This window comes from Homalodisca vitripennis, chromosome 1, assembly GCF_021130785.1.
Source record: "Homalodisca vitripennis isolate AUS2020 chromosome 1, UT_GWSS_2.1, whole genome shotgun sequence".
Classification (NCBI taxonomy): Eukaryota; Metazoa; Arthropoda; class Insecta; order Hemiptera; family Cicadellidae; genus Homalodisca; species Homalodisca vitripennis.
In genome coordinates this window covers 47,782,266-47,800,814 of record NC_060207.1, presented here as the reverse complement: position 1 = coordinate 47,800,814, position 18,549 = coordinate 47,782,266, and the positions used below count along the sequence as shown (strand labels likewise).

General features: G+C 34.4%; 1 protein-coding gene across 1 annotated transcript; it reads right to left on the bottom strand.

Moving 5' to 3' along the window:
* Nucleotides 1-1,723: 1,723 nt before the first annotated feature.
* Nucleotides 1,724-18,139, bottom strand: LOC124360361. Its single transcript, XM_046813964.1, has 7 exons — nucleotides 18,068-18,139; nucleotides 14,979-15,051; nucleotides 13,950-14,166; nucleotides 13,025-13,167; nucleotides 9,721-9,826; nucleotides 6,244-6,358; nucleotides 1,724-1,912 (listed from the first exon to the last, which is right to left on the bottom strand). The coding sequence occupies exons 1-7, from the start codon at nucleotides 18,137-18,139 to the stop codon at nucleotides 1,730-1,732; spliced, it is 909 nt and encodes a 302-aa protein (XP_046669920.1). The 3' UTR covers nucleotides 1,724-1,729.
* Nucleotides 18,140-18,549: the final 410 nt, after the last annotated feature.

The following is an 18,549-nucleotide window of genomic DNA, read 5'->3' as shown; positions in this document are numbered from 1 at the left end:
GGCAGGTAAATAAGTACCTACTTACTTGCACCTTATCGTGGCGTGTGTGGGGGCGGCGGCTCCGACTCGACGACTTCGACTGCTAGACACCGACCGAAAGACAGCGACCGAGAGAGCGAGGAAGCCAGGCACAGCGTACTTACGTACTGTAGTACTGGAGTCGTCCGCTGTAAGGCGCTTCAGCCCTTGAAGCGAACTCCGGCGGATGTATCCTGAAACTCCGCGTCTTACCCGGTCGAGCCGGACCCCGCCAGCTGACGATGGTGTTGAGCTACTGGAGTATAATTGTAGGTGGAAGAAATAAAAATCATAACATGACATTAACTAAAAACATATTTTCCTCTCTCTCAAAAAAAATGCCTTATTTAAACCCCCTGTAAAAATGACATGTTACATTCTAAAGTTAAAAAGTCATGCAGTTGACGAAAAGCATAAATGAGTTTTTTAAGTCTACCATTAACATAGTGAACATGTGCAGATGAATTCATTCTGTTGTCCAATATAACCCCTAAATATTTATAATTATCAACCCTTTCTAAAGATCCGCAATGACAAACCAGACTTGTGGGATTACCACACGTGTGTAGTTTAATTAAATTAATGAGAGTGTCACTGCTGTCTCTCAGGGCAATAGGCATAAATTTAGACTTAGATATATTTAAGGAAAGCAAATTTTGATCAAACCATTTTTTATTAGATAAAGGTCACTATGCGCTTTTTGGAAAACTTCTTCCCAATTGGACCCCTCAAAAAATAGAGCAGTATCGTCTGCAAAAAGTGAAAGCTTACCAGAAACTCTAATTTCAGAAATATTATTTATATAGATTAAAAACAGAATAGGTCCTAGAGTGCTATCCTGGATTACTCCATAACTTACAGATGCCAGATTACTATTGATTCCGTTAATTGTGGTTATTTGCCTACGATTTTCGAGATAACTATCAAACCAATTAAATGAATTATTTTTTATTCCAACTAATTTTAATTTTTGGAGTAATTTGTATCTATCAACTGAATCAAATGCTTTGGCTAAATCGAGGAATGCCAATAAATATTTTTTGTTAGATGTTATTGCTTCGTTCAGACTCTTAGAGATATTAAAAAAAGCATCTGCGATACTTTTAGATTTTCTAAACCCGAATTGACAGTCACTTAATATATCATTCTCTTCTAAATAAGTGACTAATTGGTCTTTAACTACCTTCTCTAAGACTTTGGAAAATACACTTAACAGGCTAATCGGTCTGTAGTTTGACATCAGGGTAACGTCATCCGCTTTAAATAATGGAATAACTTTGGCGATCTTGAAAACGTCTGGAAATTTGCCTGTACGTATACTTAAATTAACTGTGTGAAGAAGCGGAATGCAGAGGAAACGATAATTTTCAATCAAGAGGGACGCGGATATACAATCATACCCCGGAGCTGAGCCACCACGCATGCTAGTAACGTACCGGTGAAGTTCTGTCTCAGTGATAGTGTGAATTGAGAATTCTGTGTTAACCGTATAGTCATTGTCATCAACGACAGGTGGACCGCTCGAGTCAATAGCCCGAGCTAAATTGTAACCTACTTGTGCAAAATAATTATTAAATTCTTCAGCCACCTGTCGACACTGCAGTTTCACGTCAGAGTCCGAGTTCATGGTTTTATCACCTGTAAATTGTGTAATAAAAGAGTAATACTTATGAGTCAATTTAAACACGCATGAAAATACAAAATGTAATGCTTACAAATTTAACTTTATTAAATGCTTAATTACAATAGCAACAGTAAAAACTGTGTAAGTAATATGGGTTTTTTGTAATGTTAAGGATTTAGCACTTGAAAGTAATTCTTGACTTTGACTTAAAGTTTTATTTGCTTGTCTGCCCAAACTACCGACTTGAGGGGTGCTATTAGAGCAATCTACCTGGAAAATTGAAATAAAATTAGTGTAATGAAATATATACATTGAATCAGAAATCAAGTCAGATACTCTGGAAATCCCTACATAGTTAACACACAAAAAACACTCCAAATATTTTTGGAGTAAAAATGACTAAGCTTCGATTTTATCAATCAATTCTCTAGTTCAAAAACATTTAAGGAGATTATATAAATACCAGTTAATTAGAGGAAGACTTTAAAATATACTATCTACTTCACTATTTTTAAGGTGTAAGAACTACACACTATGGTTCACCTATTATTCTTCAACTTGTACTCAAAATTTGTAATAGATCTTTTACCATCACTGTGTTTCTGGAATTACCTTCCAAACTCTGCCAAAAAATTTACATTTTCTCTGTAAATAAAAGTGTTATATTTGGAGGATTCAAAATCGGTACACATCACTAGGAAGACTTAAAACAAATATGTTAGTACTACAAATGTTTCAAAATAGTATAAATTAGTCCACTTTCCTCAGGAGTGTTCACTCCTAGCTGGTTTATATCTTCCAGTTGAACCTACACTGTGTACAGCAAAAATCGATGTATTACTTACTTCTGGGCATCCCCATGGATGTCCAGGAACAGCACATCACTAAGAGTATTTGTCGGGATAATGGGATAAAAGGGTTGATCGATAGGCCTAGTTTACTTCGGAAGATGACTGTTGAAGTGAGTGGAGTGCTCATAGTGTTATGGGTTAGTGCTAGCCTAAACATGTAGGAATACTATCTACTACCCGCTTTGACTGGAAGAGGCTGGAACAGAACTAGCCTCTTCTTCCAAGGTGACATGATTGTAACATAGAGCCTGCTATCTCTCCTCATGGGATTTCGACAGATGATGCACCTACCACCAACCTTACCCATCCTGAACATCCAGTGCCTCTGGAAAGGAGTGCAAAGGTCTCTTTAGAACTAAGTGCAATGAGGGATTCTCTAGGTGAAAGAACAAAAAAAAAGAAAAAGAAGTAAATAAAATATAATTATAAACAGTATACCATAAGTTTTTATTTGATATAGCCATGAAAACATTAGATGATAATGTCTTCAGAATTAAAATACAGATTCTCCCTATGCTTGTTAAATTATTCCACCCACAAATGATTTAGGTTGGTTTAGTCTGCTAGCGGCAGGCTGTGAAAAACAGGTGTGAACCACCAGTGACTCATTACGCTTATATTTGTGATTATATGAATTAACAATTAACATTTTTAACTGTTCTGAGAAATAAATACCAATTACTTCATTAAATAAATAATAATGTGTTTTAATAAAGTGGGGCGACAATTACTGTTTTCTATAAGGATTATTTCACAGAGCCCCAAAAGATGGTGCCATTAGCTTTATGGCCAATTGCTGAAACTTGAAATTTATCGGAGGGTTTTCATGCTTCCCACCTCCCCACTCTAATGATTCCATCTTAGTCTCTGGGTTATACAGATAAATCCATTTCATCCCATGTTACAATTTTAGTATTACCTTCTTATACTAAATTTCAAAAAGGCATCTGAACTCAGCATTAGCTAATGCTTATCAAAAGCTCCTAGCATTTTCACAACCCAACGGACAGAGGTCTTTATTGTGTGAAAATATATCATGAGGATGCCCACACTTTCCTTGCTAATATCTAGAACTGCTGAAATCTGCCAAATGTTATTCTGTGATCATTGACCACTAGTACCTCTTTTGCAGCCATATTTTCAGGAGTAATTGCAGTAGAAACTTACTGAGTGCAAGACCAGAATTTTTGTACTCTTATTGATCATCGCGGTTGTCTTCTAAGAATTTTCTGCCCTGATGAAACAACTTACTCAAAACTTTACACTAACATATGAAGAGCTTGTTTGCCATACAAGTCCGCTATGGAAGAAATCATTTTCTTAGAATTACATTGTTTAGTAAACAAGTTTATGACAACTCTGCATTCAATTTTCCACAGGTTTGGCATAATTGCGCTTCTACGAATGGTAACAATGGATTAAGTCTCATAGTGAATTAAAAGTCAGGCTACTTTCAGCTTAATAGTTCACTGGTACCTTACCCGCTTGAGGGGTTTCCCAGTTAATTATAAATATGTCGAGCTATGAACTATTCAGGCACCCCTTATATTTTTATTTTTTTATACGCATCCGATTCATAACAACTATACCACCAGCTAACTATACATGGAGCAGAAAGTGCAAAAGGAAATGATAGTGTAATTAATTAATTAAATGTAGTTAATTAAATGACAGTGTAAATTGGCCCCTAACCAGCATTAAAGTCTGGAGGGGCCAAACCCATCAACTCATTTTATGAGGAAAAGATAAATATTTTACTTTTTTTAATATTTTGTAAAAAAAAGTTTGGAATATGTGGATAAAAGTCCTAAAATAAGTAAATAGATTCTCTTACCCAGAAACTGTACAAAAACAAAATTGTTATACTCTTACCATTATCATCTATGTACTTAAGTCTATGGAGTATCTATATTTCTATCTGCTATGTAGCAATGTATAATGTAACCTAAATCATATTTACTTTTACTAATTTTGTATTAGTGACAATTGGTTCCTTAAACATGCCCAAATCGGAATTCATTAGATTGTTTACACTATGGAACAGTATAATCTTTTGTTATAGATGTAATTTTAAAATGGAATCCTTTATGTATAGGACCTATTTTAATATTTCTTACAATTTGATGAAACTCCCTAAATGACACCCATGCAATGGTATAGGTTGAACAGGCTAGAGCTGACCTTGAAGGAATTCACCTATGGCCTAGAATTATTTTTAACTATAAATAGAATTTTTTGTGTTTTTCTGGATTGAGTGGAATTCCATTTGAACCAAACCATTAATCACAATTTCTGAGGAAATTCTTTAATATTCCTGTATATTTGTGTTAACATAAAAAAAAAATGAGTCGTCTACAACCCCTATGACAATTCTCTAATTGTCATAGGGTTGTAGATGACACATTTTTATCCTAGTATTTGAGAGACCACTTACATTGATCAGAAACAAAGGAACCCCAAATCAAGTAGCGTAAAGTATACCCCATAGCCCCCGCATTGCAGGGAGGCACAGCATATCAAGGGGCGCGACCCAGTGTGATGAAAAATGAGGAAATATAAATAAAATTAGTACAAATGCAGTCCGATTTCACTACGTTACTCTTTTATACGACGAATATTAATATTTTCATTATATTGATATATAAAATTGTTTCGTATAACTAAACTCACAAGAAAATCCGAGACCTTACTTGTTACAGCAATAAGGTAGCCATCAAAACTAAATCACGCAAATTGTTAACAGAACCACCACCACGCCACACGCCGGCGCCAATTAAGTGTATTCACAGACTGCAGTGTGTGTGCGTCATTGTTTCATGTTGGGACTTGAATATTTCCCTCCACCTTCCTATCCCTTATCTATTCATTGTTTCCTTCTTATTTCCTTCTCAGTACTTATTGGTCACTTGTTGTTTACTGCACTTCTCAAAAGTAGTAATTTAATTAGTGCGACTGTGGCGGTTTAAAAAAATATGTTTTAACTATACTACGGTACTTCTTAACAGACTATATACAATTGTTAATCCAACTTTCTAAAAAATTGAAACAGAAAAGCAATATCTGAAAAACCTAGTGGTGCGGAGTCAGAAAGCAACGGGAGGAGCAAGTGGAAAAAGAAAAGGAATCATAAGAAAATCAATTTTTTTTAAATTTGATCATCCATAAGTAAAACCAATGAAAGTGTAGGGAAAAAGAAGTTCGGTTCTGTTAGCTGGTGTCGTCAGTGTCGTGAAATAAGTTCCAACCTACCTACCTACCGTCGCGACTGAAAATGAAAAATCCACATCGACCCCACCTTAAAATCACAAATAACGAACCAGGTGTGAGTATAGGCATTAAGATAAATACAAAAAAAATAGTCATAGTTGTATTGTAGAGATTGATCAAAACAATTATTTGGGTATTTATACGTCATGAGAACAAATATAATTTAAGTATATATATTTAACAATTTACGTTAATTAATTTTGGAAAACATTTAATTCTCTTTTAATTTATTGAGATAAGTTTCTGGTGGAGTTATAAGTGAAGCTAAGTGCTTCAATCATGCTTTAGGCTAGCATGAGAAAGGATTTATCGAACAAAACTTATTTACTCTGTAGATTAAAATAGAAATTTCCAAAACCTTGTGTCGTCTAAAAGTGACGACTAATTAACTTTATACAATCACTCACATGATAGTAATACAAGGAAGGGAATTAGGGAAACTTTGTGCTAGTCACATGGTACGTTACTATCTCTTTTACTTACTGTCACAACGCTGTCAATCACAGCCACAACAAGTTCCTTAAAAACATCAGCTGCTTGATTTCCACACAGAACAGAAGTTTTTATGTAGTAGCAATCGGTAATTTCTTGGAATGCTCTACAAAAATAAATAAAGCAAATGTAAAAAGCCATAAATTACAAAATGTCAGATAATGTGAAATAATGCTGATTTCAAGTGCATAAGTATCTGTATTTATCTAAAATCTCTGTTGAGCAGTAATTCAAAAGTTTTTTGGTATTATTTAGTATTAGAGCACATCTTTAAGTAATAGAAATTAAAAGAAGCAATAAATAATAACATATGTAGTTGATCTTAAAACTGTACAAATTATTTACAATGTCAAGATAACAATATACGTAACCAGATCCCATGACATTTTGTGACTAGATACAAAATAACTAACTACCTGTTACTAATCGACTTATAATCTATAAAACTGCCAATAGCCTCTGTTAAAATATTATATACTGAATATGAGATAGCATTTCAAAAAATATATTTTCTAACTATACAATCTCATATGTAACACAATAGGATACTTATTAATTTTGCTTTTAAATTTTCTTGGAGGATAAAAATGAATTTATAAGTTTTAAAACATTGAAAACTTTCAGGGACAAAACAATATAGGTAGCTGTTCAAGTCTTGCATAGCAGTTAAATTTAGGCACACGTTTTAATTTCTGTGATATAAAGATCATGATTTAATTAGAATTGATTTGGATAAGTCCTTTTGAAAAATTCAAATTCCATTCTCAAACTTATCCCAAGAATCGAGAAATATCTGAAAAATTGATTAAGAATAAGTGAAATACTGTACATCTTCCTAACGTAACTTTGATGATCAATATGATTCCTAAATCATACAACAACAAAAATTAGAAGTTATTTGTTGAGTTCTGCAGTGACTGATTGTCAATAACAAGTTCTAAGAGTTGTAATAATGTGAAATACTACTCGTAGTATTTGTTTATGTCCCGTACTTTAAATTAAATATGGTATATTATTTCTTTGCTTAATAAAACCCATTAAAATAATATATATATATATATATATATATATATATATATATATATATATATATATATATATATATATATATATAAAAGCATTCACCAATAGCAGTCAATATTTCAAACTTATTACAGTTTTAACAAAATTTTAAAAACTAGTGCTATTTGCATAGAGCATGATTTTACATTCCATTATAAAATATTAATCATTTACATAAATTATAAAAAGAAGATCCTAATACATGAGACCTTTGGTACACCCCAGTTTAGAATAATCTTATTTGATTGATTACCATTAAGATATTTTATGTGTCTATGTTTTTGAGCTAATACTGCTAACATTTAAATGGAATCTGAATATTAAACCATAATACCTCAGTTTTTGTCAAATGATCACTCTTACCACTACCAATGTCTATTCACATAAAATTATATGAAGTGGCATAAGCAGTGTTTTTATTCTCAAAACATTAGCACGTTTCTTTGTGTCATCATCTCTGTGACAAAACTAATTTGGAGTGTTCTTGAAAGTTTCTAGAGTTTAAAGTTTAATTTAAAGAGTTGCTGATTTGTGCAAATACTATTTCTTCAACCCATTTAACTAATGTAGGAATATTAGAAATATGATACGGTCTGAATAGTAAGGATGTAAGGGAGACCTTTTTATAAATAGGACATAGATAGACTTGAGCTATTCCAGAAAAGGATTTTATCAATACACTTTACAAGGTCAGCCAGGCAGCTCTACTTTTTGACAAGTTGCTGAATTATTAGAATTTTACTCTATTACTTTATTATACATGGTGTAAAATGTTTTAGAATTGATATTCAACATCATCCAACATACAAAATAGAATACAACTTGGAGAGAGTTATTATAAATGTTCTTCTAAGGTAATTTTGTCACTCTGATTACCAATACAACATGCAACACATGCTCACAACCACTTGGCCAACAAAACTGGCTGTATCCATGGAAACATTAATGTTTTAACCTGGTTTTTTATTTATTTTTTTTGTCCTCTTAGGACAAGAAGCTTATAAATTGCACTTAGACCTATAAGAACCTTAGCACTGCTTCTGGAGTGACAGGATATTCAGGATAGGTAAGGTTAGGGGATAGGGGCCGCCTGTTATCGAGATCCATGAGCAAGAATTAAGGCAGTAATCTCAAATTCATTTCCCTCCCGGAAGAAGGGGAAGCCAGCTCTGAACCAGCCTCTCCTCAAAGCAGGCAGGGGGTGACACACCCTTATTGAGGCTAGCAAGAATCTCTGGAACAAACCCACCAACTCCCAATAGTCATCTCCCACAGAAGACTAGACCTGTTTTGCACCCCAGAATCTTAACATTTACGGTTAGTGACATGCAGCTCCTGGACATCCATAAGGTTGCCCAGATATAAGTAACACATCGGCTTTTGCTGTGTCCAGTAGTAGGTTCAACTAGAAGGTATAAACCAGCCAGAGAAGTGATCCCTGCTGGGGTTGAACTTGGTAACTTGCCCACCTTTTATATAATTCTGTTCTATTAGCTATACTCCTGCACTGATATCAGTTCTTTTGAAGTCAACAATATAACCTGTCTACTTTCAATCTGTGCTATGCTAGTTGCGAGAAATCGCTGATATGGATGAAGACTACAATTTTAAATCCAGATGACATTACAAATGAAATAGGAGCAGCTTTAGTGCTTGATTCACAACGAGTGAAAATGAATCAGATCATGAAAGTGACATTAACCCAAACTTTTGTCAACAATTCCGATTAGGTGATAGTGGCAGGTCAATATGGCAGCAAGGGTGCAGCAGAGAATGAGCAGCCACTCACGGTGGGCTTGTGACCTGAAAGGACTGTACAAGCAAGGAATAGGCTGTGGCTACTGTCAGTGGCCTTTTGAGCACAAAGGGTGCGGCGAGTGCCACTATAGATTTGAAATTAGTGCGTAATCGACCGCGAACACGATAGCCAGCTGCGCTGACCTTTAGGTCATAGCTTTAACAATGGGAGCCTCCTACTATCTGGAATTCTACTGGACAGGTTCTGGTAGTATGATTCCTGCCTAGGTTAGCTAGCGGAGAGCGGAGGTTGTATCGGAGTCGTTGTGCGGCTATCGGGTAGAGAAGACCGGGTACACTGTCTAGGCTTAAGTGTAATAGTTAGGGAACTTTCGGAACCATATCTAAATTATTAGTTTATCTTTTCATCAAATCTGGTTAGGTTTGGACAGGGGAAATCTAGTGGCGATCCATGGTTAATAATTAGTCCTCTGGAAAGGTGTCCTCTTCTGGTCACAATAACAAGAGGTTGCATGGGTTAAGAAACAATTTAGCAAGTTAAAATTCATAACCAATTGAACTAAAACTAAATATAAATAAATAAAGGTATGTTTTATTGTTCATATTAATTATGTTAATAGGAATTAAATATTAGTTATTTAATCTTACTTGCAAACTTTTTTAATATTAGAGCTGTCTGACCAGTCAGCTGGGCCATTACAAGAGTCAAACTCAGACTGGAGAGTGCTAAAACATTTCTTATACTGCATGAAAGCTAAAACAAAACACCCAAAATTGGATTAAGACAAATATGTATTTCCCAAAATATTAACACTACATTGTGTACAAAACTATCTGAATACATTAAAAATATAGAAGAAATACGTCTATGTAACACTTGACAGTGTTTCTTATTTTGGAAAACCCTTCATATGGAACATCTGAAAGACAACCCAAAAGCTTTAAAGAGGACTCTTAAAAGTTGGCTACATGATCACGCGTTCTACACACTAGGTGACTTCTTTATATGGAATGACCAATCTTAAATAGATCTCACTTTCATTAAAACCTTCACCTGTAACAACTGTATGCCTCTGTAACATTATCAACACCCCTGATTATATTGTGTGAAATATTAGGAAATACAATAGTTATATTTCTTCAACGTTACATGTAATGAATGTGTGTGTGCAATGATTATTATAAAATATATAGGGTGTTGCAAAATATACCCTATGAGGTAAAGAAAATAAAGTGGATTCTTCAAGAAGGCATGCTTTGTGTTGTCCGAAAAATATTAATTATATGAACTATTAGGTTATAGGCCAAAAGATTAAAGGAGTCACTTTGGCTCTTAGATCATTGATCTCAGAACATTGAGTAGATTACAACAAGGTACCCTGGGAGATCTAAAAGAGTACATCTATAGAACAGTTTCTGGCTTGTATCAACAACAAAAGAAGACATACAGATGTCAATGCAACCTAGATCAAGAATCAAGGATATAAAATTCAAATTCAAGAAGTTAGTGTCAAATAATTTTTATAATTAATGGATTTGGAAGATTGCTTCAACTCTGTATGGAAATAAAAGGTACCAATATATAAGGTGTCCACTGCTTAATATTTTACAATGCACTAGTACTGTTAAAGATTTTAAATAACTAGGTGATATTAAAATTGTTTACCTAAGTCTCAATAGAATACACATCCTTTAATAGATTTGTCAATAAAGTATTTTCCATTTTGATGTAAATATATCACGTGATAGGTCCTCGAGAGCTATGGCACCTCTCTGATAATGTCCAATGGATTCTTGTACTGATGCTATTGCTAAACTTAAAGTTTATGTAAATAAAGATGACTTGATTTATCTTAGAATCACAGCTAGTAAACATCTACAGTAGTTCATATTGAAGGTCATTACTAGGTAACCAGAGGCTGATATGTAAAACATATGATGAAAGAGTAAAATCATTTTCTTAAACATTCAAACTCTTTTGACAAAGAATCTTATCATCTCAGAATTTGGATCTGGAGTAACTAATTTCACTACTAAGCTATTGAAGAAAAATCTAATTATAAATTGGTAACTTCCTGAATTACAAACTTTGATAATTACAACACAAAATAATCCCTTTCAGCAAAGCCCTGCACCCTCATTATATGATCCTGGAAATTTCAATTACACTTCCATCACCTAGAATAATGGGTGTTATTAAATATTATATTATAAAAGCTTTAAATTATTCAAACAAATTTATTCATGATAGCGCATACTTGCCAAGATATGAACTTTTTGACAATTACAACCACAATCTAACCAACTTATTATTATTATTTTTCCATTAATAAACTTAACCGAGATTTTAGTTAACTAGAAGTTTCATACTCAAACTGTTAAAAAATGTTCAAGGGTCGTTTGAAAAGTCCACGCAAAAATAAAAACTGCTTACATTATTAATACCCTTTTTTATTTTCCAACGTAGTCTCCTTGTAGGCTTATACACTTCGTCCAATGCTGTTCTAGCTTGTTGATCCCGTCCGAATAATAGGATTTGTCCAAGACTGCAAAATAGCTATTTGTGTCTGCTATTAATTACAACACAAATTAACTCCTAATTAACTCCTTGTGTGAATGAAATCTTCTCCCCACCAGCCATTTCTTCATAGTAGGGAACAAATAATAGTCCGACGGATCCAAGTCTGAAGAATAGGGGGGGGGGGTATGTGGAATGATTTGGAACCTTAATTCCAATAGTTTTAGGGCCACAACTGCTTAGGCATGAACTGGTGTACTGTAATGATAGAAAAGAACTTTTTTGTAGGACAGACATGGTCGTTTTTGTTGCAGCTCGGTTTATAAATGATCCAATAATAATGAATAATTCTCACCAGTTTTATCCTTTTCTAGATAGTCGATGAAGATTATTCCAAAAGACGATTGCCATAAACTTCCCGGCCGAAGGAACGGTCTTTGCCTTTTTTGGTGCAGGTTCTCCCTTGGCAACCCATTGTTTAGATTGAGCTTTGGTTTTAGGAGTATAGCGGTGTATCCACGTTTTATCAACAGTCACAAAACAACACTGTCCTCCGGGTTGTGCTGGAACAGCTGCAAACCATGCTTACAACATTTCACACGATTTCGTTTTTGGTCAATCTTGAGCAGTCGCGGCACCCGCGGACAGTTTTCTCATGTCTAAATATTGGTGCAAAATATTATGTACGTGTTCACTTGAGATGCCCACAGCACTAGCAATCTCATGCACCTTCACTCTTCTATCATCTATCACCATATCATGGATTTTTTTCAATGATTCCTGGAGTTGTAACCTCAACAGGTTCAGAACGTTTAACGTGTTTTGTACACATATGTTTATGTCGTCCTGAATGTTTATATGTTGTACACATACACAGTCCAAAAATGTTGAAACCACTTATAAACTGTTCTAATCAAAGGTCACCATAGTGTTTATCAAGCTAGTCTTCTGAGGTGATCTGCCTTTCATAATGTAATATTTTATCAACATATGAAATTCTTCTTCCTCCATTTTTGAAAACTCATTTTACTTCCTCAATTCTAACGAATGCCAGACACTAAGAAATAAAGCGATCAGGCTGAAACTTGGTGTGCGTTCTTCCAAGAGATACTATAAACTGAAAATAGCCTCTGTATGCATCAGTAATGTTATCTCTTGGGCTTTGCACGGACTTATCAAACAACCCTTGTAATTACATTATTTTTTTGGGGAATTGCGTAATGGTCTCCATCGTAATAGGTACATTTTCCTTCAAAGTATGCTTAAAATGCAGTTATGAATCTTAATATAATAGTGGAGCAAGATAACTACCAGATCTGGTAACAGCTAAAATATATTGTTGAGCAGTATTTGTAACATTCAATAATTTATATAACATTATATACACTATGTACTAAAGTAAAGTTAATGTTTAATTAATTGTAGATTTCTTACATTTATGATAAGGGTCATTGGTGCAGAGTTTCTTATGCAATACAGTAACACATTTCAACAGTCGAATGAATGTATCCTGCTCTGGTCTCAATTCACATGACTTCAAATATGTCTTCATCTCATCAATTGTCCTTGAGATATTTCTAGACATTAATAGCAATTACTTGATAAAATTCAATGTTAGAACTGAATAATATATCATAAAAATTAATAGCATGTTATTTAGTTCATGTATAAAATTACCTAACTTGATACCATAAAAAGTAAAATATTCAGTATACAATCATGGTGTCACACATTTGGATCCTCTGAGTGTATAAAGGCATTTGGACTAGTAATATTTATACAGCACCATTTAAAAAAATTAGGTTTGTTTATTAGCACACATCATGGTGTGATTAAAAATCGTATTCACAAGTGGGTGAGGCTAGTATGATGTTGCCCAATCTAATTGCTTCTTCAACAAGCACAAACTTTCCAAAAGTATTTTGTGTGAGCAAATATGCAACACAAAATATTGATATAGAAAAAAAACTTGTAGATAGGGGTCAGCTTCATAATAGTCTGCTAAGAAAACATAATTAATTGGATGTATATAAAACTTTCTATTATATGTTTATATAAATTATATTTATAAATTATAAAAGTGGAGGAAAGAAAACAAAGTTTTATCAATGTACAGTATAATCTTGAAATAAAACAGTACTTAAATCGTTACACCTTAATTTGATTGATATGATGCATACGTAACCAGAATTTAATACAATTTAAGTTTCACAGTAATTGCAAAAATAGAAACAGCTTATAAAAACTATAATAGCTTATTAAAAGACATTTGAAACTAAAAGAGTTTTAAATAATAATTTACTGATTTGAATAGAATACAAATTTAAAACAAAACTTTAATTTTAGAATAATAACTTACACGCAACATTTTTCTAGTTTATTTTTTGTAGCAAGGGCTATTACACTCTCTGGGTTGATGACTTGTAGGGAGGATAGGAATTTCATCAGAGTTTCATCTTGGCATGGGGGCCTGGGTCCTTTGCCTTTCCCGACAAGTTCAGCTTTATCTTCAAAAAACTCCTCATTGTCTGACAAAAACAAAAATGTTCCACTTTCACTTTCATCCAATTCCTCCCCTGGAACATTTATTATATTTACTAGTTGAGATAATAAAAATCTGCATATCAGAGTCTAAAACTGGAAACTCAAATTTGTAATAATACTTGCAATACAGTCATTGAGAATCTTGGTATTTCAGGCTTGGGGTGATAACTTTTGAGTATAGTATTTCCTTGATAATTAGATCTATTTGTACTATCATAGGCAGGCGCAGAATCAAAACTGGGGAAGAGAACAAACAAGACATAGTTGTTCAGGTTCTAACAGGATCCTCAACTAGTTGCTAGGTACTTCTCAATTTTACACACTTACAGTGTGTATACAGCTGAATATTCACCATTGCCTTACCTAATTTTCTTTCATTACATCACTTTACAATTTTCTTTTTCTTTTGAGGAGGAAGCTGCTCTCCCAGTCCAGGTAGACTAGATTTACTACACATTATGCTTTCATCTTAACTACTTTGATGACAGAGTGTCTAAAGATTGGGAATTGACATTGTTATGCATTATAAAGATTTCTAAACCTCTTGTGTTTGTATATGTCAGTTATAATGGTTTCCCAAAGGTAACCACGGATTTAGCTTGTCAACATACAATAATTACATGAAAACTTATGTTCATTCTTTTAGCGAAGCAAGTTCCTTTAAAATAATATTACCAACACAATATTAACACACTAACTTTTGCCGACAATTTTGTACTCATATTAAATGTTGTAGTATTTATAATAAACTATTATACATTTTATGTTTAAGTGTGATTTATGTTTATTACTGCACGTAACGTTTAAAAAAAATACCAATGCTGTTAAACTTTGTGTTGTTTACCATCATCTTCAAAACACACTGAGCACAAGATTTTGTATAGCCTTTGTTGAGGAATGCTTTCCTTTGTTGGTATCTAAAATCAAAACGGGTTAAATGATGTAGCATTTACCTCTTCTTTTTTTGCTCATTACTTACTATGGGCTATGATTTAATTTATAACTAAAAAGGAGGAATGAATAATTGTACCATGTACTTAATAAAGGAAAGTGGTTTCATGATATATACAACGGTACAGTATAAATCTCCGGAAATTATATTATTCAAAGAAATCACTTAGAGAGTCTCTGAATTTGTTCTGTTGTGAACAACTGCATCCTTGTTTCCTTTTATATGAAGATCAATTCATTCATATTTGAATTCTTCCACCATTTACACTAAATAGGTGCCACTCATTCGGCGTTCTCCCTAAACTGTGGTGAAAACTGATTACAACATAAATTAAATATGTAGTTTTGATTTGACCTATTTAGTAACACATTTGTCTTGGTTATTTTCAATAATTGCTTGTCACTGATAACAAGTTTCTGAAAACTAAAATTACATTAAATAGGCTGGGTTTCCTAACAATACATAATTTTATATCTAAATACACCATATATGTATGTTAATTACTTGTTATCATTTATAAAATGTAAAAGAAACAAAATATATGAAAAATGTATTGGCCGACAGAAAAAATACACTGTAAAAGAATGTTGATTCTTACCATAAACATGAAATAAAATATAAATAATGAAATTTAGAACTGGAAGAGCAAACTTCATTTTACTTTCTATAATGGTAAAAAGGACATATTACTAATTTTTCTGAATATAACACTAAACATAAACATAAGTTTGTTACTTGCCAACTTTAACTGACAAACATCTGATTTTTATTAGTAAATCATGTGGTCAATACACTTATTCAATTCTTTTAAGCAAAAAGTATGTTTAAAATTCTGTGTAATTTTAATAATACAATGAGGGCCTATCCTAACAGTAGGTCTAAGGCTACTGCTTTATAACCAAGAGGATCAAAAGTTTAATTCTCAGGAAGTTACAAATTTCAGTGTATTAAGAAATAAAATTGCAGACCTCGAAGCAAGCATAGTTATTGCAGAGACTTAAAAATTATAAAATGATAATACATTTATTCATTAACATTGATAGTAACTGTAATGAAGGACTGCAATAAGATGGCTATTCAAAAAGTATCAGACTTTAGTTACTTAAAAGTGCATTTATTGAACTAGAGCTACAAACTTCTAACCCCCTTTAAAGTAATCTCCAAATCAAATCAAATTCTTTTATTGCAAGGACAACATGTACGAGTTGCATAGCAAACGTCAATATTGTACGAGTATATTCTAAATTACCTCATACCACATTACCTCATTCAAACATACAGTTTTACAATCACGCATCTTTCATTCCTGGCCAATGAAACCCACTTCAAACATTGGAGTCAGTCATTCCAATTGTGTGGTCTCCCAGCCGAATTCAAAAAACTCATCTGCATTATAAAATGCATGCGACACCAAAAGGCGTTTGAGACGAGCTTTGAACGCCTTGGGCGTTGGGGTAGTTTTTATAGAGTTGGGCAGTCTGTTGAGGAAATTAACACCTGCTTGCGAAGGCAAGCGTTCACAAACTACCGTTCTGTGTCTTCCCGTACGGTAGTTTTCTCTGCCTCGTGTCTCATACATGTGTATGTCCCGGCCTCTGGTTAAGGCACATTTGTACATACAAAACATGGTTGTTCCTAAAATGTAGAGACACGGCAACGTCAACAGTTGCAATTTCTTGAAAACCGGCCTGCACGACTCTCTGTAATTGATTTTTGCGATGATTCGAATCGATTTTTTTTGAAGTCTGAAAACTCTCTGGAAGAGAGTGTTTGCACACGCTCCCCACAGAACCAGACCATAGGACAGATGGGGATAAATTAAGCCGTAATACGCCGTTATCAGTACCTGACTCGGGCAGTATTTTGCTAAAGACCTCAGAACGAAAATTCCTGAGGAAATTTTGGCACAAACGTGGTCAATATGATCATTCCAGGTCAACCCTCTATCAAGGTGTATTCTCAGGAATTTTGAAGAGCAGACTTCGTCCAGTGTGGAGTCCCCCAAGAAAACTGCGGGTTCACTAAGGTTTTCCACCACACGCAAAGAAAAATTCAAAACATTTGATTTTGATGAGTTTGCTGTGAGATTGAGGCTGTTGAAGTGTTGGACACAGTTGTTGATGTCAACAAAAGCCTGTTGTTCCAAAACTTCACTGGATTTCCAACTGAAACAGAGAGTCGTCTCCATGGTGATGCATACACGTCTCCCAGTGCTTCTGTCACTATTCAAAAATATTTGTTCTCTTAGGACAAGAAGCTTATAAATTGCACTTATCGACAGGATATTCAGGATGAGTAAGGTTAGGAGGGGTAGGGGCCGCTTCCTATCGAGATCCATGAGGAAGAATTAAGGCACTAATCTCAAAGTCATGTCCTCCCGGAAGAAGGGGAACCCAGCTCTGAACCAGTCTCTCTAGTTAAATCAGGCAGTGGGTGACATACTTTTGTTGAGGCTAGCAAGAACTTCTGGAACGAACCCCACCAACTCCAACAGTCATCTTCCGCAGTAGACTAGACCTATTGAATTATTCTTGCACCCCAGAATCTCGTCATTTGTGGTTAGTGATGTGCTGTTCCTGGACATCCTTGGGGTTGCCCAGATTTAAGTGACAAATCGGTTTTTGCTATGCCTAGTGGTAAATTCAACTGGAAGGTATAAACCAGCCAGAAGTGATCCCTACTGGGTTTGTTCAAAACATTTCTAGAAGGCATCTTTTGGAATGCTGTTTAGCTCGGCCATCGTATTCTGCTTAATGTCTTCTCTTTCTTGAAATCGAGTTCCTTTTAGAGGCATTTTTAGCGTAGGAAATAGCCAGAAGTCACAGTAAGCCATGTCGGGGGAGTACGGAGCCTGGCGAACCAGAGGTTTGTGTTTTTAGCAAGAAAATTCTGAATTAGATGTGCAGAGTGGGCAGGTGTATTGTCATGATGGACCTTCTAAGTTTTTGTTGCCCACGGATTTGGTCGTTTGTGCCGCATACCGTCACATGGGCGACAAACAATCTCAATATAGTATTCTTTTGTGATGGTTTGGCCGTGTGGTGCGTACTCATGATGCCAAAGAAGACTGTCAAAATGACCTTTACTTGGTTGCGAACTTGCCATGCTTTTTTTTGGTCTTGGACATGTCGTGTGTTTCCACTGCGTTGATTAATTGCAACTTGGTTTCCGGATTAGTCACCAGTGGTCACTGTATTCAGGAAGCCAGGGTTACTGTTTGCACTGTCCAGCGTGTCTTGTGCAATTTCCTGCAAAGTTGTTTTTGCTCCACTTCGGAACAAATTTTGCGGATACTCTTCTCATTTTCATATCCTCGGTTAAAATTGAATGTACTGGCTCCAGTTTCTTCTGCTAGTTTTCAGACAACGGTCCACAGTGACTAAATTTCGCACTTGTTCAATTACATTCTCATTCCGTCTTGTCGATGACTTTCCTGAATGCCATTTTCTTTCCACTAACGTTT

Coding starts and splice junctions, on each gene's coding strand:
- LOC124360361 (XM_046813964.1), bottom strand. CDS start 18,139: ATGAGTACGCACCACACGGCCAAACCATCACAAAAGAATACTATATTG. Junction 9,827..13,024: donor CAATGACCCTTATCATAAAT/GTAAGAAATCTA, acceptor GTTTTGTTTTAG/CTTTCATGCAGTATAAGAAA. Junction 1,913..6,243: donor TGATTGACAGCGTTGTGACA/GTAAGTAAAAGA, acceptor TCAATTTTCCAG/GTAGATTGCTCTAATAGCAC.